The 23,823-nt window shown below is 34.0% G+C and overlaps 2 protein-coding genes and 1 long non-coding RNA gene across 6 annotated transcripts in view; 1 reads left to right on the plus strand and 2 right to left on the minus strand.

Moving 5' to 3' along the window:
* Window positions 1–127: 127 nt before the first annotated feature.
* LOC661992 (uncharacterized protein) lies at window positions 128–761 on the minus strand. Its single transcript, XM_968120.4, has 2 exons — window positions 433–761; window positions 128–383 (listed from the first exon to the last, which is right to left on the minus strand). Exons 1-2 carry the CDS (start codon window positions 566–568, stop codon window positions 208–210), a joined length of 312 nt encoding a protein of 103 aa, XP_973213.1. The 5' UTR covers window positions 569–761; the 3' UTR covers window positions 128–207.
* Window positions 762–1,057: 296 nt separating this feature from the next.
* Window positions 1,058–23,823, minus strand: part of Hecw (Hecw ubiquitin protein ligase) — a 42,422-nt gene continuing 19,656 nt past the window's right edge. For 2 of the 4 annotated variants that reach the window (XM_968154.4, XM_008200038.3), the window contains exons 4-11: window positions 23,247–23,521; window positions 23,011–23,196; window positions 22,853–22,954; window positions 22,513–22,766; window positions 2,855–3,340; window positions 2,235–2,532; window positions 1,934–2,184; window positions 1,058–1,881 (exon numbers count right to left, since the gene is read on the minus strand). In XM_968154.4, the coding sequence (XP_973247.1) occupies window positions 1,623–1,881; window positions 1,934–2,184; window positions 2,235–2,532; window positions 2,855–3,340; window positions 22,513–22,766; window positions 22,853–22,954; window positions 23,011–23,196; window positions 23,247–23,521 (2,111 nt within the window). In that variant the 3' untranslated portion in view covers window positions 1,058–1,622. Of the gene's footprint in view, window positions 1,882–1,933; window positions 2,185–2,234; window positions 2,533–2,854; window positions 3,341–7,956; window positions 8,117–22,512; window positions 22,767–22,852; window positions 22,955–23,010; window positions 23,197–23,246; window positions 23,522–23,823 lie in introns of those variants that run through there. The other 2 variants (XM_008200037.3, XM_008200039.3) reach the window with 2 other exon arrangements.
* On the plus strand, window positions 8,358–16,635 carry LOC135265352 (uncharacterized). The gene is made up of 2 exons (XR_010332978.1): window positions 8,358–9,164; window positions 14,364–16,635. It is a non-coding gene; the product is annotated as an uncharacterized LOC135265352 (long non-coding RNA).

Below are 23,823 nucleotides of genomic sequence, written 5' to 3' on the forward strand. Positions count from 1 at the left end.
AAGTGCGCTGTCAGACCCCGGCGCCATCTCGTAAGCGAACCGCGTACCCAATTACAGGAAACTGTACCCGCGCACCAAAATTAACCAAAAACGATGCTAACAATGATTATATAAATAAAAAACACAGTTTAAGGCTTTATTGGATCTATTAGACAACACGTAACTAAATAAATATCACTCATTTATGTACAAGAGTTGGGCCCCCGTTTACTTTTTGGGCCGCTCGATTTTGGAGAGCCCCGTGCCGATGCCCGCGAGGAGGGCCACGACGGTGAAGCCTTGGGCCACGATTCGGGTCCGCATCATATACTGCGACATTTTCCGATTCCCGGTCCTGAAACTCCACAAACCGTAACATAGGGCACAAGTTGTGGCCAAACAACCTGAAAGCATTTTTTCACTGATAAACCGGCGCCCGGGGGGCTGTTTCACCTATCGGAATCATCGGGTTCTCCTTAATTTTGCGCAGTAGTTTCTCCTTGCGTGTCTCATCGCCGGCCCGGATCTCCTTCTGGAGCTGGATCCAGTCGAACTCCATTTCGTCCGCTTCTAGGGGTCTCTGGGCCATTGTCACTCACTTGGGAGATTACAAAAATTGACTTGATTAATTATTTTTGAAGGGTTATGGCATAACCCCAAGTTTAAAGTCGGGTTCCATTACACCAAATTCCTATTTCTTCAAAGAATGACTTAAGAGTATCGATGTTCAGTTCGAGTATACCCAAAATAATCTCTTCCAAAATGATGCAGTGAGAGCTACTGTAATTAGCAATTTTTGGCTGAATTTTAGCACTAAATGTGATTTATATACTGGGTGACTATTAAAGATTGTGTCTAAAAATATACTGGGAACACTGAGTTATTGGTATACCTGGTAGTTCGTTTAGTCAAGTTGGTGACAAATTTGAATCAGTTAATGAAATTGGTTTTACTAAAATACGAACAAAAAAGACATTGTAATCAACTCTTGTAATATGTTTGGAATGTCCGAACATTTCAAACAATACTTGCTTCCGTCCGCGGAGGTAATAAATTCCAGTAATACCAACAAACGGAAAAATGTGTAACAAATATGTATTTTCTTGGAATGTTACAAATTTAGCTCATATATTTATACCAATACACAAACAATTATAATCTAGAACGTTGGCATATTTAAACCTTAATATAAAACATTTTGTGCATTTAAAAGAATCCAGAATAATGATAACTGACTAGAATTACATAAATCACAACTTTTCGTATTTCAGATTCATAAAAATGATTAATCTTATGTGGTAACTAGCAACGAAACACTTATTAAAACTCGTCAATAAATTACATAAATAAAAACAGTTTTATCCACAAATGACTAAAGAAACCCATACAACTAATCAGATTCTAGACAAATAAATATTATTTACATTAGAAATGCGACAGAAAATGTACAAATTATTTGGTAAGTAAACTGAACCACGGCCTCCTCCATTTGAACGTAACGTCACTTTCCAATTTTTCGGTTCATAGGAGGCTGTGGCGTGAACAATACACCAGCTATCAGCAGCAAACTCAACACTGGCTCTAAACGGCGCAAGGAACAACAATTAACCCTCCAGCCAGTCCTCAAGTCCCCAATTAAGTAACTACTCAATCCCGAAAGTATTCGTTTCCTCAACAGCCAACAATAACTTCTCGTACAAAACCTCCGACGTGGGATAAGGGGGCAAATCTAACCTATTGAAACACGTGTGGGCCCTTGGAAGACTATTTGGCTTGCCCCACTTCTCGATGCAGAACTTCCGGGGGCCAATGGAGCCCCTCAAAGCCGAGAAGCCCTCGAAGGGGATGCTCGACGTCCCCGTCACGAACTGCAGCAGTCGCAGTCGCTGCTCGTTGCTAAACCTTTCAAAATCGAACAATAAACAAAAAATCAATAAGTGAACAAAAACAGTACCTTTCAATCGCCTGCCAGAACCAAACCACCACCGGGTGCTGGTCATGGTAGCCCCCGCGGTACTCCGTGTTCTGTCTCCAGTCCGCCAGGTCGATTTCGGCGGTGCCAGCGATCACTAACTCTAGTTCTCGAGCGTCGAAGACGCTCACCAGTCTTGGGTCGACGACTTCATAGAAGCCTCTCACTAGGGATTCGGTTTGCTCGGAGACGCCGCGCTCGAGCCGCCAGCGCACGATCCTCTCCAAATACTCCTGTGATTGAAAAATTGAAATAAACACAACTAGATGAGACGGTTTCTTACTTTTTTATTCTTCTCTGTCACTGGGACATTTCGGCCGCCAGGTTTGAGTTCGCGCTCCAACACCTGGCCGAAGACCTCCTCCGTGACGGCGAAGGTCAGCTCGAGCTCCCCCTGCATGGAGACGTCGTGCTCGCGGATCCATTGCAGGGACTGGTGGAACTCAAAATCGAGACTTTCGAGGTCCGAGAGGGCCACCGGGAGGCGCAGCAGCGCCTTGTAGAAGGGACGGGTGAAAAACGCGTCCAGGAGGTACTGATGGACGAGGGCTAAACCTAGGACTCTACCACTAAACCTAAACCTGGAATCAAAGAACAAAAATCGTTTAGGGGTCGAAAGAACACATTTATAGATTTTTCATAAAACTAGCAATGTCAAAACCTCTGACTACCGTCCATAGACGTAAATAAACAATTTGGACTGCACTGAAATAATAATAATAATAATAATAATAATAATAATAATAATAATAATAATAATAATAATAATAACACATGCCTTCTGCTGTAGAAAAAGCAATTAGCCACATATTATTATTTCGAAATGTGGAACTCTCATCATTTTTACTGTGCATTTATTATTTTTACTGATCAAAAATTGAAAGTTAAAAAATTGCCACTCACCAGTCATGGTAATTGTCGACGAACGCCGACATGGGGGAGATCTGCACGGTGTAAGTATCATTGGCTGAATACTCGAAAAGTCCATAATAGGGATTAAACAATTCCCTTGAAAGCAAGAAGAAAAATTCCCGACTGGGGCCCCCATAGTCCAGTCCCTCCTCATTATCCCAGACCACGCACAACTTCCCCTTCTGCAACTCTTTCTTATTCGCGGACATAATCCTCCTGAAGGCGTCTTCGAGCAGATGCTCGCGCCGGATGTGCAACTTAAATTTGCCGGGCCCTTGACCGTAGCCCTTACTCTCCAACTTCCGGTAGAAATTCCTCAATTTGGCCTCGAAATCGCGCTTGTGGGGCGCAGGGACGCGGTGGCGGCTCAGTCCGGGCGAGGCGATGGGCGAGGGCTGGGGCGACCCCCGAGGACTGCGTGCAGTGCTGCGCGAGTCCACCGCAGGGACATACGACATAATCTCCTGCTCGAAGAGGCTGCAAGAGAATTTTTTTGTTCATAATCTGCGAAAACGGTTAAAGATACAAAAAAAAAATGTAAGGGACAAAGTTGTAGAGAATTAAATTTCCTACAAAAAAGTCCCCGAGACCATTTCCCTATCTTCAACCATTTAGGCCCCAAAGGCGTTCAAAGCGACTAATTTGCTTCATTTTGCCGGTGGTCAAGTTAATTTATACCTAAACCGTTGAAGATATAAATATGGTGTGGCGGACTTTTTTGTAGAAAATTTAATTGTCTACAACTTTGTTCCTTACAATTTTTTTGTACCTTCAACCGTATACGCAACGTTCGCAAAAATATAATTCTAAGCGGCAATTCTATACGCACCGTCGCATAATTATCAAAACGCTGGGAATACGGTTAAAGATACAGAAAAACTGTAAGGAACAAAGTTGTAGAGAATTAAATTTCCTACAAAAAAGTCCCCGAGACCATTTCCTTATCTTCAACCATTTAGGCCCCAAAAGCGCTCAAAGCGACTAATTTGCTTCATTTTGCCGGTGGTCAAGTATTGGAGTTAATTTATACCTAAACCGTTGAAGATATAAATATGGTGTCGCGGACTTTTCTGTAGAAAATTTAATTCTCTACAACTTTGTTCCTTACATTTTTTTTTGTACCTTCAACCGTATACGCAGCGTTCGCAAAAATATAATTCTAAGCGGCAATTCTATGCGCACCGTCGCATATTTATCAAAACGCTGGGAATACGGTTGAAGATACAAAAAAACTGTAAGGAATAAAGTTGTAGAGAATTAAATTTTCTACAAAAAAATCCCCGAGACGATTTACCTATCTTCAACCATTTAGGCCCCAAAGGCGTTAAAAGGCGCTCAAGCGACTGATTTGCTTCATTTTGCCGGTGGTCAAGTATTGGAGTTAATTTATACCTAAACCGTTGAAGATATAAATATGGTGTCGCGGACTTTTCTGTAGAAAATTTAATTCTCTACAACTTTGTTCCTTACAATTTTTTTGTACCTTCAACCGTATACGCAGCGTTCGCAAAAATATAATTCTAAGCGGCAATTCTATGCGCACCGTCGCATAATTATCAAAACGCTGGGAATACGGTTGAAGATACAAAAAAACTGTAAGGAACAAAGTTGTAGAGAATAAAATTTCCTACAAAAAAATCCCCGAGACCATTTCCATATCTTCAACCATTTAGGCCCCAAAGGCGTTAAAAGGCGCTCAAGCGACTGATTTGCTTTATTTTGCTGGTGGTCAAGTATTGGAGTTAATTTATACTTAAACCGTTGAAGATATAAATATGGTGTCGGGGACTTTTTTGTAGAAAATTTAATTCTCTACAAATTCTTCCCTAACATTTTTCTTGTATCTTCAACAGCATTCGCAGCGTCTTGAAAAATACGAAAAGACGCACAAATTTTAAATCTTAAATGATTTTTCTTATGAAAATCCTGTTAAAAGTGCATTTTTCCAAGTAATTGGAGAATTGGGATCTGGCGCCGAAACGAGCGCCCTCATTTACTCCGCCGTACTATTTTTCTGGGTTCTGAAAACCCTGCGATTTTCTCCTAACTCATAGTCTTCCGTAGTCGCGAATAATACCTTACGGCTTGATTAAACGTTAGGGAGGTTTGTGGAATGATGATACCCTTTTAATTATAGTGTTGGTCAAGGTCAGACAGTAACTCTTGGATTTGGTGCCCACATGTGCAGGAGGAAAATTTCGAAACGTTTTATTTATTCGTCGTATTTATAGACGTTATGCAACGGGCATTTGTGCTGTTCGTCATGAAATCATATCCTGGGTTTGTTAGTAAACAATATGAAAAACGAAATTAGCGTTATCTCCAATCTTTGTAGACTTTGTGATAAAGCGGATCGATTGTGTGATGCGGTTTTTGACTCATAGCAACAAAATTATAGCGGCAAGGCTTGTAGGAAGTCCCCGACATGGGGTGGCTGACACGCGAGGTTTTTCAACTCGGAACCGAAATTTTCAAACGAATGTAGGACAAACAAGCTGTAAGACGGCAATTCGCCAAGTTATTGCACATTAAATAAAGCTATCACAGTTGCTACAGATACATTTGATGCTCTTTCGCATAAAAAATGTTTGCCGAGGTTTGCAGGCTCTATTCGTTCAATGCCATACATAATTTTTATTAAAATAAAAATCGCAACTAAAGGACACAACTCCTATTTTATTATCGCAACTTTGACAATTCGGTGGCCTTCATTTGGTTTTAGCTTCAATACCCCATGCTGAATTCATCTACCGATTTTTATTTTAAGACGCTGCTAATGTCGTAAGCAAACATAATTAATTTTTTGTTATCGTCTTTATTTTATTGTTCTCAAATGTTCCCTTGATTTCTTCCATCAGAATACTTTCACACCTCTTTTACTTTTCATGGCCGACTGCGAACACATTTTTCCCTAATCTTGTGATCCTTATTTTTTAGATTCCAGACGCAAATTGTACCACAAAGTGGCTAATGTCAATGATTCTAATCTGTTTGAGGTTACAACTGAATTTCACAAACTATTTGGATAAAATTACCATATTTTATAAAACTATAAAACAGAGGTAACTTTTTACGCAAACAATTACAAGAAGGCACTAGATCTGCGTAAGCTGGAAAACACTTGATTTTTTTTAGCCTTCACAATTTGTTGTGTTTCATAGATGGTTTAGCTGTTTTCGGTTGACAACAAAAATCAAAGAGCGGTCCAAGAGTTGTGGGTTCGATCCCTGGCCTTTTACGCATTTCTTAATTTAGAACCAAACTGGGCCAAAAATAGTGTTAAATTTGACTTTTTCACGTGTTTAAGCACATTTTTGAAGTAAAAACGATTTTTTTTTCAAAATTATTTACTCAAAATAGGCTGAAAAATCAACAACTCAATTGAAAACGACGTCATTTCAGCCTAAAAATAACAAAGAAATCTAAATTTTGGAAATAATGACAGAAGCACCCTTGATTTCTTCGATTCAGAAGCTAACAAATTTAATATACACTGCGTCCGTAAAAAAATATCATTATTTATTGAAGTTTTATTCAGTTATCAAACGTGACATAAAAACCAGATTAGACCTTAATCGATTATAATAAAACAGATATCGACAAATAAAAAAATACATATTAATACAAAATTTCCCGATTTAATTTATGTTAGTGTTCTACAGTGCTGTCAAAAAATAACCTGTAAAATTTCACAAAATAATGACAGCAGCACCCTTGACTTCCATGACCCAGAATAATAATATACTTTTGCAATAATTTTATTTTTCATGACCAAATGGGGCCACAATTTTTCGTAACATCTGCACTTCCTGTTAAAAAACAAATGCATGTTTGAAAACAAAATTACTTTACCAATAATTTGACTCTGATTAGATAAAGCCAACACGAAGTCTACTGACAGAGTGACAGCAGAACACATGACAGTTCAGGATTTTAGACAGCAGATGTACAAAAGCGTTACTAATTTAATCCGCAGTTAAATGCGTAATTAACTGATCACGTGACCAAATTGAACCAGTTTGATTGGTCAATTGCGTTGTTACCTTTTAACAACGAATTAAAATTTAATGAAGCTTTCTATTAATTGAGGACAGTCAAAAATTGTTTCCCAGCTTTAGTTCTAGAAAAAAAAATCAAATGTAGACAAAATGAAAAATTCGTAACATTTGTTTCTAATTTATTTTAGAGTAGAAAAAGTGAAATTGTGGTACAAGAAGTTTAAAACACTTGTTTTCACCAAGTGCTTCCAATGGAAATGTTCATATTTAATTAAAAACGCAAATTAATTTGGCTGTTAATGACATTTTTAGCAATTATGTGCCAATTACAGTTTTATTTATTTTGAAAAATTCACATTGAATAAATTTTGAAAAAAGCTTTGTTTCTTTATAATCACTTATTAATTTGTTTTACAAACTTTTTAATCCATTCAAGGCCACCAATTTAGCAAATTTTTACAATTTTTTATTAACACATCTACATGTTATAACAAGATTAGTGACAACACGAAGTCTCGTAATTAGTAATGAGTCACTGAGATTAGTTCATCTACTCTATTTGCAATAATTACCTCCCAAGTTCAAAAATGACACAGCGCGCCGAAAATATTTACAAAAACAAACATCAGCAGCGTGTGCTCCGCATATTTCCGTCCTTGGCGAATGAATTACTGTACGAGTATAAATAATCGTTGAGTGTACTAATTAAGAAAATGTATCATAATTAAAATAACTCTAATTGCAGGTAATGCTTTGAGAATTCCATTTATTTCAATTATCGCGCATTTGCGGGAAAAAATCCCACAGGATGCTGACGGTCCAAAAATACTCCCGCACGGGATCACTGCTCGCGAACTCCGCACAAATGCGAGCAGAAGACCCGCAACCGATAGATAACTTATCAATTAGTCCAACGGCCAAAACAAAACCAAATTTCCGTTAAAAGTCTCAATAAACAATCCCACAATTATCGCGTGAAATGCAATTCCGCTCCGAAAAATTCGATCGAAAGTGTAATCTTTAATTCATAAACGGACGCATCAGGGTTAGAGGAGCAATTGGTGCGCGAAAAGACGCGACTTTTCCCTCACTCACAGACTGAATATGACTCCTATTGTCTTGGTCACGATGCCCATTTTATGTCACAAAAGCCATTGAACCCGCACTGAAAAAATCCACCCTCGAAACGAGCGATCCACTACATACTAACGCAGGAGTAACACCGACTCTAATAGCTCGAAGGTGGACAGAAATGAACTACTCGCTACGAGGTGGGGGCTCGCCGAGTCCCTTCCGAAACAAATCGGAAAAAATTGGTACAAATCGGGGAAAAATCCCGGCCTGACGAATTTCCGTTGACGAAACACCCAAAAGAGCGGTTATCTTATCAGTGTGTTGAATTATTTTTTCCGCCACTGTGCTGCAAAATAACCCGACCATGCCATTGTCCCCAAATTCCGGAATTTGAGCCGAATTCTGACGGGCCGAACCTTTGTTACCCACAACCCCTTATTACCGGCCGAACCCTTTCGTAATCATAGCTCTCTGGGCAGTAAAAATTTATAACAAAATCGTCCAGCAGGGGTGTCATAAACCCCGAACTTTCTCCTCTTTCGTCGAAACGTCGGCCGTAAATCACTGGATATTACTATGGAAGCATGTGTAATGTACCCATTATAAATATCCCTTTAACGTTATAATTATCATTATCATTAGTAAACATCTTTCATTATCATTAGCAAACGTCTTAAATTTAATTTGTATCATCTACATCCGGCATGTTCAACTTTGTACCTAATTACTTTACTATCTCGAGTCCACTTTTATTTGTACATTCTTCCGCTTATCGCCTTTCATCCCTCTATATATAAGAAATCATTTTTATGTTATAGGGCAGTCAGAATAAGTTAGTTGTTACTGTACGACCTAATGTCAATTCCAAATTCCAAATTTTAATAAATTATAGTAGTAGTTAGAAGTAAAGTGCTGGAGTTTCTCTTTCCCATCACCGGACCATCACAAAATTGGTGTCAGAAGTGGGATCGTAATAGTGCGGTTGGAAAATTTATTTCAAATTCAATTTGAAATTTCAATCAGCAAGTTTGGGAAACTTCGATTTGGGCTATCGTCCATCATCCAGTGGTGCAACATCCAGGTCTTCAAGGTTCGTGTATTCGTGCTACCTGCTGCATCGTCGCTACCATAGGTGACAAACGGCGATATTCAACCCCAGACGTGAAGGTTTTCGAAAATCGTGTGGTCCAGTGTAACATAATGGGATTCCAGCAGTTATCTTCCCTTGTGTAAGTGAATTTATTTGTTTGATGCCAACAACGAGATCTATGTCAAAACACAAAAAGGAAGCTACGACGAATTTAGAAGGAGCTACCGCGTCTAATCCACATTCAATCGGTTCAGAAGAAACTAACACGATTGATTCCGTTACGCCCAATTCGGATCAAAGTAGCCTCAATAATTTAAGTATTCAATCATCTAGTAATTTAATTAACCCTAACTTAAATCTCACCAACATGTCGATTTCACTAGAGTTAGCAGAAAAAATGTTAATTAAGTTTGATGGAACCAAATCAATGTTGTTCGAATTTATAGATAATTGTGATCAAGCTCATAATCTTGTTGGAGTTGCAAATCAACCACTTTTACTTTCAATTATTAAAACCAAATTAACGCATAACGCGAGAACTTTAACACGTAATAGAGAATTTGCAAATTGGAAACAATTAAAGAAACATTTACTAGATTTGTATTCAGATAAACGTACAGTTGGTCAATGGCAATTGGAGTTAAATTCCTGTCGGCAAAATCACAATGAAAGTGTCGTTTCTTTTTCAAATCGTGTAGAAACATGCTACGTAAAATTAATAAATTCGTTAAGTGACAATTTAACCGAAGAAGTACGCAACGGAAACATTGATTTACTGCAAAATGAAGCTTTGAACGTTTTTATCACGGGATTAAATAAAGATTTGTCAATTTTAGTTAAAGCTCAAAAACCGGATACATTAGAAAAAGCAATCTCGATCGCGATTAACGAGGAACAGGAACTTAAATCCAAATACGAAATTCATAAATATCAAAACGTAAATAATAATTCGTCAAGTAGATTTTGTAATTATTGTAACAAATCGGGTCATAATTCATTTAATTGTCGGAACAAAAATCAACAACACAACCAGAACAAAAATTTTAATAATGTTCACCGAATTCAGAATCACACACATATCAATTCTCCAAGTACCAGTAATTCCTCAAAATTTAATCGTAACAATTTCCATAATAATAATTCTTCCTCTAAAATCCAGCCAAGATCTAACAATGATTTTCAAAGAAAATTCTGTAATTACTGCAAGAACAATGGTCATTTAATTAACGAGTGTCGTAAATTACAATATAACCAGTCGCGAAAGGAACAAAATAATAATTCCCGCATTAGATCTTCATCACAGTCCCTACAAAATTCAAACGGCAGTAATTTAAACTGCCCGGGCTCTTCGACGTTGGCGGAGAACTCGAGGACTGCCCACCAAATTTCCGCCGAATTGCAACATTAAACATTGCTGCTGTAACAAGTTATATTCCATTAAATATTGCTCAATTAAAAAATCATCCAGGTAAATTCCTTTTAGATACCGGTGCTGACATTTCGCTTGTAAAAATTTCTCATCTTAAAGGTCAAACTCATTGTTATGAAGACAATCTTATCACTCTGAAGGGTATTGATATAAACGTGACTCAGCATACGAAAACATTGTGCTATACTTATTTAGATTTCTATATCGGCAATCAGAAATTTACACATATTTTTCATGCAGTTCCCGATAATTTCCCGATTCCTTTCGACGGTCTTTTAGGTAACGACTTTTTAAAATCGTTCAACTGCCTAATTGATTATCAAAATGATAAACTATTTATAAATGATAAACATCTAGATATATTCCATTTAGAATATCCCATACGTGCGCAAATTCAACGCGATTACAAATCAAAATTTTCACAATCTAATTCTAATCCTCCATTAAGTCAGAACATTCCTGCTTACAATGAAAAATTTTCTTCAAATAAAATAAAAAACAATCAAACTGATTCAAATGTAAAATTTCAACTAGCTCCTAGAACAGAAACAATTGTAAAAATTAAAGCCATAAACGGAGAAATAAAAGAAGGCATTTGTCCAAATATTGATATACTTGAAGGCGTTTATCTCTGTCCAAGTTTTGTAAAGGTTGACAAAGATAGCAACATAATAACCTCAATTTTAAACACTACCGAAAAAATCGTTAATATTAAAAATATCGAAGTCACATTAGATCCAATCGATTATAGTGAAAATAGTGCGAATATTTCCTCATTACGTACGAGTACCTCTGATAATAATTTCAAATCAGAACGTTTAGAAAAAATTTCAAATTTATTACGAACTGATCATCTAAATTCAGAAGAAAAACAATCTTTACTACAAATTTGTCATGAATTTAATCATATCTTTTATATCGATGGTGACAAACTAACATTTACAGATACAATCGCGCATAATATTCCTACATCATCGAAAGTACCAATTAACGCTAAAACATACCGATTTCCAGAAGTTCATAAAGAAGAAGTCAATAAGCAAATTAATCAAATGCTCGATGAAAATATTATCGAACCATCTAATTCACCATGGAATTCTCCTATATGGGTTGTACCTAAAAAATCAGACTCTTCCGGAATGAAAAAATGGCGAATAGTTGTCGATTATCGTAAGCTCAATGATATAACTGTCGGTGACTCATATCCGCTTCCTAATATCTCTGAAATTTTGGACCAGTTAGGACATTCAAAATATTTTTCAACAATAGATCTAACATCAGGTTTTCATCAGATAAAAATGTCTACAGAAGATGCTCCTAAAACTGCTTTTTCTACTCACACAGGTCACTATCAATTTAATCGTATGCCATTTGGATTAAAAAATGCACCAGCGACATTTCAACGATTAATGAATAATGTTTTATCTGGAATTCAAAATAACCGTTGTTTTGTTTATTTAGATGACATAGTAATTCATGCAGATACTTTAGAAAATCATAATAAAAAATTAAGAGAGGTATTTCAAAGACTATCAGAACACAATTTAAAAATTCAACCAAACAAATGCGAATTTCTACGTCACGAAGTAATGTATTTAGGACATAAAATCACTGATCAAGGTGTTAAACCTGATCCCAATAAAGTTAAAGCTATTTCAGAGTATCCTATTCTAAAATCACAAAAGCATGTCAAAACATTCCTTGGATTAATCGGATATTACAGAAGGTTTATTCCAAATTTTTCTTTTTTAACACAACCGTTAACCAAATTATTAAGAAAAAACGCAGAATTTATTTGGACTAGTGAACAACAACGCGCATTTGAAAATTTAAAATCAATATTAACCAATGAACCTTTATTGCAGTATCCAGATTTTACACAAACATTTTATTTGACAACGGACGCAAGTAATTTTGCTATCGGGTCAGTTTTGTCGCAAAGTGAACCTCCTAATGATTTACCAATAGCTTACGCTAGTAGAACTTTGAATAGGGCCGAATCAAACTATTCAACGACGGAAAAAGAACTTCTTGCTATTGTTTGGAGTGTAAAACATTTTCGACCGTACCTATATGGTAGAAAATTTAAAATCATAACTGATCATCGTCCATTAACGTGGTTATTTAATGTGAAAGATCCGGGTTCTAGATTAATACGTTGGCGACTAGCATTAGAGGAGTATGATTACGAAATTCTCTATAAACCAGGTAAATTAAATAAAAATGCAGATGCCCTCAGCCGAATTCCTCTAGATAATCTGTGTGTCAATCATTTCCGAACTGAGGACGACGATGAATCATATGCGAATTTCTTAAAAAAAATAAGAACAACTCTTATCACCAATGATAATATTGAAGAAGTTAATGGTAATATTATCGACTCAACCGATAACATCTGTTTATGCATTTCAAAGGATCTCGAATGTAAGGAATTAGTCCAAATACAAATAAAAGAGAAATTTACTAACAGCTATCAAATGTTACAAACAGAAACTTTAAACGTCAACGAAGTAATCAAAATACCAATAAATTCAGCAAATAACAAAAATATTTACTATATGATAACAAAAGAACATTATTGGGAATCTATATCATACGAAGATTTGTTTAATATTTTACAAAAATTAAAAAACCGATTAATTGCTGATAATGTAAAATCCATAAGCTTACCTAAATTAAACTCTTCCTTTGATAAACTCCATTTTCACAAAATTCGTTCAATGATAAGATACATTTTTAGAAAAACTAACATTAAAATTTACATACTTTCAAATGAAATCGTAATTCCGAACACTCAAGAAGAAATTAAGAAGATTTTAACGGAATATCATTCAAATCCTTGTGCTGGACATTCGGGCTTTCATAGAACCTATAATCGAATCAAACAATATTATAAATGGCCACGAATGAAATCTGATATCAAGAATTTTATAAAAACGTGTGAGTCATGTCAAAAAAATAAATTGGTTCGAAAGAAAAGTAAAGAACCAATGGTGATTACAACAACAAGTGAAACTCCTTTTGAACGCATATTTTTGGACATAGTAGGACCGCTACCGTTATCAGAAAATGGTAATAAATTTATTTTGACATTGCAGGATGATCTTTCTAAATATTCTCAAGCTTATGCAATTCCAAATCATGAAGCAGGAACAATTGCTAAAAAATTAGTTCACGACTTTATTTGCAAACACGGTATACCTTCAACAATTGTAACTGATCAAGGAAAAGATTTTACCTCAAATTTATTAAAACAAATTGCAAAACTGTTTAAAATTAAACAGATAAACTGTACGGCATACCATCCCCAATCTAATGGTGCATTGGAAAGAAGTCATCACACTTTAGCTGATTATTTAAAACACTACATTAGAGAAAACCAAACAGACTGGGATGAATGGTTAGATTTTGCAATGTTTTCCTACAACACAACAGTTCATACTTCAACCAAATATACACCTTTTGAATTAATTTTCGGAACTAAAGCAAATTTGCCTACAAGCATAACAAAATCTCCTGAATTTAAGTACACTTACGATGACTACATGGATAACTTAACTTTAAAACTGCAAAAATCTCACGAAATTGCGAGAAAGCACATCTTAGATTCAAAAGAACAATCTAAAAAATATTATGATAAGAACTGTCAAAACCAAAATTTTAAAATTGGTGACAAAGTATTCCTATTAAACGAACAATCAAAATTAAATAGGTCAAGGAAACTTTCTCCAAATTATTCAGGTCCTTATGAAATTACAGAAATTAATTCACCAGTAAATTACACTATTTTGATTAAAAATAAAAAACATAAAGTTCATAGTAATAAATTAAAACTTGCTTATATTTAAGGCATTTTTATACTATTTTTACTTATCAATTTTTATCACTAATTTTCCTTTATTATTCCAGGCAACTCATTCTGTCTATCAGCTTATTAGCAACACTTGAATACGCACAAATCACCGATCAACAACAGTACACCGTAACACCGATTAACCATTTCTCTGGTATATATTTTGAACACATAAATAATGTGAAATTTCAAGAGACACATTGGCAAATAGTATCCTACCTCGATATAAGTTCATTAGAAGATAAGTTATCGTTCATTGATCATGCTTATAATCAAACTTTGCATCTTTGCCAAAGTAATCAACATTCATTAATGGCGTTATGTCAATCATCGTTAAAACTATTAAAACATATAGTACCTTATTTGCATAAATCAGAAGTAGATCTCAAAAATCTTATTAATAATAAGAGAACTAAACGCGCTTGGTTAAATATCGTTGGCGATGCTCTAAAAACTGCTTTTGGTACACTTGATGAAGCAGATGCTAAATATTATAATGGAATTATAAATCAGATAAACAAAAACGAATATAATTTAGGCAAACTTTTAAAACAACAAATAATGGTAGTAAATTCGACAATAGCGAACTTTAACAATACCATCACAGATTTGAATAAGAACTCCAAAATTTTTGAAGAAAATCTTATACAAATAAGTAACTATTCCCGTAAAATAAACAATAGGTATCTTGCATTAGAATTAAAACAAAATTTAGACGAACACTTTTCTTTATTAAATCTAGTTATTACAACATTACAAAACGAAATAACGACCGTTATGGACACGATTTTACTTTCTAGATCAAACATTTTACACCCTTATGTCATAACACCATTTCAATTGATCGAAGAATTGAGTAAAACAATTCCACATTTACCTAGTTCATCTACGTATCCTTTACCAGTTAGCCGCGAAAATGCACACAAATATTTAGAATTACTCACAATCAAATGTTTCTTCACCGACAACAGAATTGGCTATGTTCTATCAATACCTCTTGTAAATCGAAATCAATTTAATCTTTATAAATTAATTCCATTACCGGTTTTAGACAACTCAACCTCTTATTATAAATTTATTTTACCGTCATTCAATTATCTAGCAATCTCCGAAAACCATAATTTGTATTTAGGTTTAAATGAGTTAACTAATTGTCAAAATTTAGATGAATCAACTTTTATTTGTGTAACTTCGGAACCTTTCTACTATACAAATTCTAGACCTATATGTGAAACCGAACTTTTAAAATCTCCTCTCAATATCCCAATAAATTGCAACATAAGAATTATAACCTCTCGCTTAGAAATTTGGCATAAATTGGATAAACCGAATACATGGATTTATATTTTACCCAAAAGAACTGATATCGCCTTAAATTGCTTTCAAATGTCACACATAACCCTTTTCTTAGAAAATACTGGAATTTTAAAAATTAACTCAAATTGTAAATTATACACAAGTTCCGCAACTTTCTTAACCGATAAAACAATTCGTAATAGTACACACAATGCTGTTGTACCTCAGTTAAAATTAAATGACGATTGTTGCATTAATTTAACTAAAACAAAAAATTTTTCTTTAAATCTATTACCTATAACACCTACTAATCTTCACATCGACACATTAAAAGAAGCAAGCCATAAATTACAAGATATTGCCAAATCAACAGACGAATTATTATTAAATAAAGATTTAACTTTCTTCCAGGATACTAGTTATACTAATCATATTTTTCTTTTGATTTTCGTAATTTTCATAATATTCTCATTATATTCGCTGTCCAAATATTGTAAGAAACGTCACTCAAATCACTCGATATTTAATCTATGTAAAAAATCATCATCAGCTCCATCTTATAATGTAAAATATGATAGTTCAGCAGGCTCACATTCAGAATCTCATTCATCAGCAGTAGATATAAGTCCGGTTGCGCCAAATACATCGTCATCACTACCAAAATTAAGAACCGATAAATCGTATTCTTAATTTTCTTTTACGGAGGGAGGTGTAATGTACCCATTATAAATATCCCTTTAACGTTATAATTATCATTATCATTAGTAAACATCTTTCATTATCATTAGCAAACGTCTTAAATTTAATTTGTATCATCTACATCCGGCATGTTCAACTTTGTACCTAATTACTTTACTATCTCGAGTCCACTTTTATTTGTACATTCTTCCGCTTATCGCCTTTCATCCCTCTATATATAAGAAATCATTTTTATGTTATAGGGCAGTCAGAATAAGTTAGTTGTTACTGTACGACCTAATGTCAATTCCAAATTCCAAATTTTAATAAATTATAGTAGTAGTTAGAAGTAAAGTGCTGGAGTTTCTCTTTCCCATCACCGGACCATCACACATGTTTCTCGAAAAGTGCCGATTTTGCATAAAATTCAGATGATTTCATGGCGACATTTCGAAATATGGGTGGACGTGTGTCCGAGATCAAACAATCCAGGGGTCAACGATACGAAAAGGATTTGATTTAATGCGACAATTAAGACGATTATAAAGGTTTTAAAAGACGAGAGCTTTGTGAAGAAATGAGATGTCGTGACCTGGTTTTCGTGTGTGAAGCGTGCGCCAGATGATTTACATATACATCATGATTCATGTCGATTTATCAATTGATGAGTGTTTAGCGAACGCAAACTTCGGTCTGTTTGAGCTGATGCTATCGCTGTTTGGATTTCTAATGAATTGTTTGGTCATTATCGATTATCAAATGAAATACTTCAGCAAATTTGTTATCGATTAAAGCACGAGTTGTGAAAGAAACGCATTAAAACCGATTTACAATATTTATAATCGATGCAAAAATTTCAAAAAGCGATATTTCTAAAGTAACATTTACAAAATCGATTATAACTTTCAAAATTTTAAAAAGTATCGATTATCTTTGCTGATTGTACTAAATTTGTGCTTTTTGTCGATTATTTTGCCAATTTTTGTTAGAACTCAATCGACTAGATTGAGATTCAAAGCACAATCGATTATATTATTAACAAGATATTTTGTTGAGCACAGGTTTAAAGAATATATTATTTTTCAACCAATTCCATAAAAATAAATAAAAATTCATCAAAATTACCGATATTTACGTACTGTTTTTATCGATTATCTTCAATCGATAAATCTTCAAACCAATGATCTTTATTTTATTACCATAAAATAGCTATCGATTATCAATTTGAATTACTTTTCAGCACATTTTTTAAAACAGATAATTTATATTACATTATCGATCATTTCGATATTTTTTAATTAATCAGATTAACAAATAAATAATTGGTAAACCGAAAATGTATCAAACTTATCGATTATCCTTAGTAATAATAATGTGCTTCTTTAGTTATTACAAAGATAAATTGAAAAGGCCTTTATTAAAACTCAATCGACTAGATAAATATCAATGTAAGATCCTCGTAATTTTCATAAAAAAAATTAAAATAGACAATTTTTTACAAAACTTTTAAGGAAAAATCCACCCAACTTACCGATTTTCTAAGAATGTGTTTTCATCGATTTTTTGCTGTTGTGGATTTTAGAATCTCTCTTTTTATATACACTATCGATTATATATTATCAAAATAATAATTAGTTAACTATAGGTATAATAAATAGATTATCTTTAAACCAATTCGATAAAGATAAAAAAATTTAGTAAAATAGTACTTTTTTATCGATTATTTCATAAACAGTTTGATTATAGTGGTTTGTAGTCCATCGAGTAACCAAAAATCTTTCTTTTACCATATAATATCGATTATTAATTTGAGTTATTTTTCGGAACAATTCGCAACTATATTTTATTATCGATTATTTCGCTATTTTTTAATGAATCGAATTAATTAGTAAATAATTCCTAAACCAAAAACTCATTAAACTTATCGATTATATCTTTTTTAACAGCAAGATTGAGCTTCTTTATCGATTATTTCGCCAAATTCATTATAAAGATAATTTACAAAATACAAAATAAATTATCAGTATAATAACATTTAATCAACAATTTCAAAATGACCATTTTAAATAATAAAACAAAAAATAAGAATTTGATAAAAAAAAATTGTTAAAGCAATAATTTCTGCTTAACAAGCAACTGATTATCGATTTGATAATGCCATAATCACAGATTTCTAGAATATATTTTTAAACCAATTCGATAAATCGATAAATTAAAAATTCATCAAAATTACAGATCATTACTGAAAATAATATACCCAGTGCTTTCTTTCATCGATTATCTTGTATACTTTTATTAGAGCGAATCATAATCAACGAAGTAGATAAATCGATAAATCGACAAAGCAAGGATCTTTTTTTATCATACAATATCGATTATCAATCACATGTTTAAAAAAATAGAATCAGGTAACATATGAACTAATTCGCGCCTAATTCTTTTATCGATTATTTCGTCATTTTGTAATGAATCGATTATCATAGTAGGTGTAATCAATCGAGTAGATAAATCGATAAATCTTCCGAAAGCAACGATTTTTCTTTTATTAGAATATCAATTATCAATTTGATAATTTTTCGTTAGGTACATCCATTTTATATATTTACTTTTTTTATATATTTTTTTATCGATTTTTTTATCGTTTATAGTTTCGTATTTTTACGGCGATTTTTGTCCAAAATCTAAATTAGTGGCGGGAAAACCTGGCACGTGCTGCAGGTGCATCACATATCGAGGCCATTCGATAATTGAGTCCCACATGTTACCAAAAATCGGCGAGATAAAGCGATAATCATAGGGGTCTATTAAATAATAAATCGGGCTTAATAATAACAATCCGAATCGCTTAGTAATAGCTACCTTTTACTTTCAGGCAATGAAATTTAGAACGCCTGAAAAAACTAATTAGTTCGTTTAGCGAAATGGTGCATTAGTGGAACTAATGTCCAGTAATAAAAATTATGATTAAGTCATAAACTCGTTAAAATATCAACTCCGAAAAATATAATAGACCGCTCCCGTCGCAAGTAATAATTAAATCAGAGCGTGACATAAGTTTTCAAATTGCAATCAATTTTCATGTGCTAAATGTTTCAAGGCGACGGAATATTTCTCCAAATCGGCGAATCTTTTCAGCATCGCTGTTGCGTTTCGCAAGTAACTGAAAACTCGGGATCGGCTTACGGGGCGACCTTAACGTCCAGCGCGTGCAAAAGTCGAAAATCTTAATTAATTCGACTAATGAGCGAGCAATTTTTCGACGTTCACATACAATAATGCATTCGTGTCTCGGCTTGAATGTCATTTACCCAATAATGTTTTTGTTTCCTTTAGCATTTAACCTCACCAGAAACAATTTTTATTCATTTCAACTCATTGTATGCATAATTGCGAGAGCACGCATGCTTTCGATTTCAACAACAACAAAACTCTCGAAACTTAACGGAAAGTGGATGCGATTTCGACAAGTCCAGGTAAAAATTTACCGTTACGGCCCTTTCAATCCGCATCCTCCCACCTGCATACCAACTGTATTTTCGCCCAAATGCAACAAGGGAATTTTTCCACAAATTTGATTTGGGCAAATTTTCGCCCACTGAAAGTGTAGCGAGGCCGCCGATTGTATTGAAATAATTTCTTAAACAATCAATTTGAAATTATCGTTCAAAAAAACGGAGTTGCTCAAGACGCCGCACGTGATCCAATCAACTACATACGTCCGATGCCCGTATGTGCGTGTGTAAACGAGCCCTAACATTTAACGTATTTGTGAATTAGTGCATGAAGTGGCGGTTGAGTTGATTAGAAATGACGCAAGCGCGAATTATTAATTCACCCTCGTCTTCGCGCGCCGGAAAAATTACAAAAGACATCTGCCGGGGTAATCAAGGACGACGCGATTGCAAGCCAACAGGTGGGAAATGGGAATATGTGCGGAAGAATGACCAAATATGACGATTTGTGGACATTTAACAATGCAGGGAAAGCACCTGACCGAACAAAAATGACAGCTGTTTCGACACAACGATTAAGTTCCAAGTGGTGTTTCGAGAAAATTTCCAACACTTCCGCGCTTTTTCGGTGTTAGATAACTCAAAGTTTTTGGGAAAATAGCGCACAATCAACGTACAACATTATTTTTGGAGATAAACAAACACCAAGAGTTTTTGCCATTTTTGATACCTTTCAGTTTTTTTTTTAATGTTTAATGCAATTTGTTTAGTAAAAGATTATGAATTTTCCTACTTTACGCTTTCTTTGTTTTACACTATTGTTTTATCAACTTTGCATCATTTTTTACGTCCAATTTTGTATTAATCTTCTATTATTTTAAGAATTTTTTGCTACTTTTTCCATCCATATTTTATTATTGAGCAGCTAAACTAAAATTAAATTAAGTTTTTTTGTTGTTATTTACATCACAACTTGTCTACTGATTTGTATTTATTGTTTTCTTCCGATCAATTAGATTTTTTTCCACCTCTCCTTTCAATTTTTTTTTCTATTTTTTCCTGCTTGTATTATTCTTTACTTCTGCTACCATGTGCCTTTTTTTATATTTTTCTTTAAATAACCTTTTATACTTTTTCATGATCCTTTCTTCTCTATGCATTTTTTTAAACTACTATTATCCAGATTTTCCCATCTTTTTCTTTCTTATGCATATTCTTCTTATTGTTCTAGTTTCTATTTTTTCCCTTGCTTTTCCCTCTCTTTCGGACTATTCTCTTTTAATGCTCTCTTGCGTTAGAAAGTTGACGTAATTCTTTTCACTTTTAACTTTCTTAATTTTGTTGTCATCTCTTCTCTATTCAGATTTGTCCAGCTTTTCTACCATTATTTTCTCTTCTTTCAAAATTTTAGGTTGTTCTTTTTTCGGCTTATTTTAATACATACATATTATTTATTTCAGCTACGATTTATTTATTTCATAGATTCTTTAATTAACTTTTACCGCTAACTTTTTTCACATGTATTTTCCAACACACCTTTTCTCTTTTTATTTTTCAAAGATTTTTTCAAATCACTATTTATTATCTGGATTTTCCTATCTATAAATTTATCGATAATACTTATTATTTTTATTGATTTCCTCTTTCGCAATATTTTTTTATCTACTCTTGTGTTCAAAAATGACTAAATTCTTTTCTTTTCACTTTTAACTTTAGTAGTTTTTTGTCATCTATTTCCTATTCAATTTTGTTTATCCCTTAAAGTTTTTTATCTGTTGTTCACTTTTATTCCAGAAAATGTGAGAAACGCAATTTTCGCTTCTCTTTTTTTATTTATTCAAATTCTTTTAAAATACCATTTTTTGATTTTCAGTTCTCTTCCTTTCTAATGCTTGTTGTTGTTTGTTTTTTAGGTTCTGTTTACACATTTATATCTTATTCTTTCTTTTCTACAAATGCACCTATATCCATTGACTTACTTATTCCTTCTCTTCCACACAATTTTTTTATTATTTTTTTATGCTTTCATTTTGTTTTGTCGTCTTTTCTATTCAAATTTTTTACTATTTATTTACCATTATTTGTTGCTTTTTATTAATTGTATTGTTATTGTTCTATACAGCTTTGTATGTACATAAGGATAAATTGAATTTCTACAGTCTCTTACCCTCCAAATTTGTACGTTTTTTTTTTCTTTTTTTTCCCTTTTCTTCTTAATTCAGAGAATTATGTAGCTTTGTTATCAACAGTTTCAAAGCTCTCAGAAGTTCAACTTTTTATTTTTCACATAATTTATCATTACAAAACAATTACAATAAACCTGAATTTAAATAATCAGAAACCAGAAGAATTTTTTCTAACTTTCGATTAGTATGTCGTTTTCGTTCTTGCTATTATTTTGTTCTACTGTACTTTATAAAATGTATTTGATTTTTTTATTGTTTCTTTCAGATCTATCTTAATTTTCATGTTTTTTTTCACTTTGTTTATAAAATTTTATTGCATTTTTTATTTCTATAGTATTTTTTGTTTCTTTATTGTTACATTTTCCTCATTTATGATTAATTTCCGCTTTCAATTTATTCAAAATGTAAAAAATTAACCAGAATTCCGCCGCAATTTATATGAAATAACTTTTTAAACACAAAAATACAAACAATTTAGTTATCGCCACCGCAAAATAATCTCTAAATAATCAGCGTAAACACATAATCAAATTGTAACTAAACGAAAACCTTTCTATTCATTATGTAACAAAAACAAGGAAATTTTTTCTTACCTTAAAAGAATTGTCAGGTGAACATCATGACTCAACCTATCCAGAGCTGTCGTTCCGTCAACCCTCACTGCATTCACTTTATCTCTCAGCGACAAACTTGTTCCAATCGGCGAATGTCTTTCGCGTAAAATATCGAAAATATTAGGCTGTCTCAAAAAGGCCACCACTTTATCGTTGTAAGCCACCGGTACTTCGGGCACATTCGTCGAAACGAAGCTCGTTGTAGTTGTAGGTCTCGGTGGAGGGACAGGAACCTGTAAACAAACCAAAAATATTAAAAAACCAAAATTTTCGAAAAATAATTAGGTTAGTCGAAATTATTTTTTTTTAATTTTTTTACCTGTCCATCTTCCGACATTCGGCGCGAATACGAAATCGGTTCCGTCGGCACTCTCGGGTCCATATAAGTGGTTTTTTTGTGCGTGTGATCGATGAAAAATTGCTGAACGAGGGTTAGTAGTGTTAGTAATTTGGGGGAAACCCACCCGTAATACCAACCTTTGCATTTCTGTCTTTCTTCGTATCCCAACCCTCCGGTAAATCACTGGAAGTGTCGGCAAACATATTCACTAAAGCGACTAGTTCTTTATTGTGTTGGTATTTGTCGAAAACGGCCGGATCGCGCCGAATTTTCACGATCATATGCTTAAGTGTAGGGTTTCGATTGTATAAAGATAAGGCATCCTATGGCAAAAATGAATAACTCAAAGTCGTAGAAAAAATAAAGTATGTACCTGATTCATGTGTAAAATCGTAAAAAAATCAGGCCGTGTCAAGAGACGACACCCAGGAGGGGCGGCTGAAAAATCCATCACATCCACCAATCGATTCGAACTTATTGTTCGTCTGATACTTTGGTATCTTCGATCCAGTTGGCGGCGCTGTTGTTCAGCGCCACCACTACCCAAAATTGAACTACTGTTGCCCCCAGGACGGGTCCAGGACGTCGTCCGAGTCGCATGGTCGATGTAAAAGACGCGGCCGTGGCTATCCATCCTCGCCTCCCACGCTAAATACGAAAAAAAATTGTAATTCGGAGCCATCGACTCGAAAAACGCAGGTTCGAACCCCGATCCGGACAATTTTTTTTCGCATTTTTTTTTGCCCAAATTTGAGTTACAGCGGCTAAATTATCAATAAATAGCGTCCAAAACGTGATGCAATAGTAGAAACCCTAAAATTTTGAATTCAAACACACGAAAAATTGCAAGTTCGAAACCCAGTTTTCACAGTCACGTTTTTAATTACGAATAAATAGCAGATCTACAGTACAGGAAAATAAATTTTGTCTCAAAATTCTGCACTTTTACC

The sequence above is a fragment of the Tribolium castaneum genome, chromosome 2, assembly GCF_031307605.1.
Source record: "Tribolium castaneum strain GA2 chromosome 2, icTriCast1.1, whole genome shotgun sequence".
NCBI lineage: Eukaryota > Metazoa > Arthropoda > Insecta > Coleoptera > Tenebrionidae > Tribolium > Tribolium castaneum.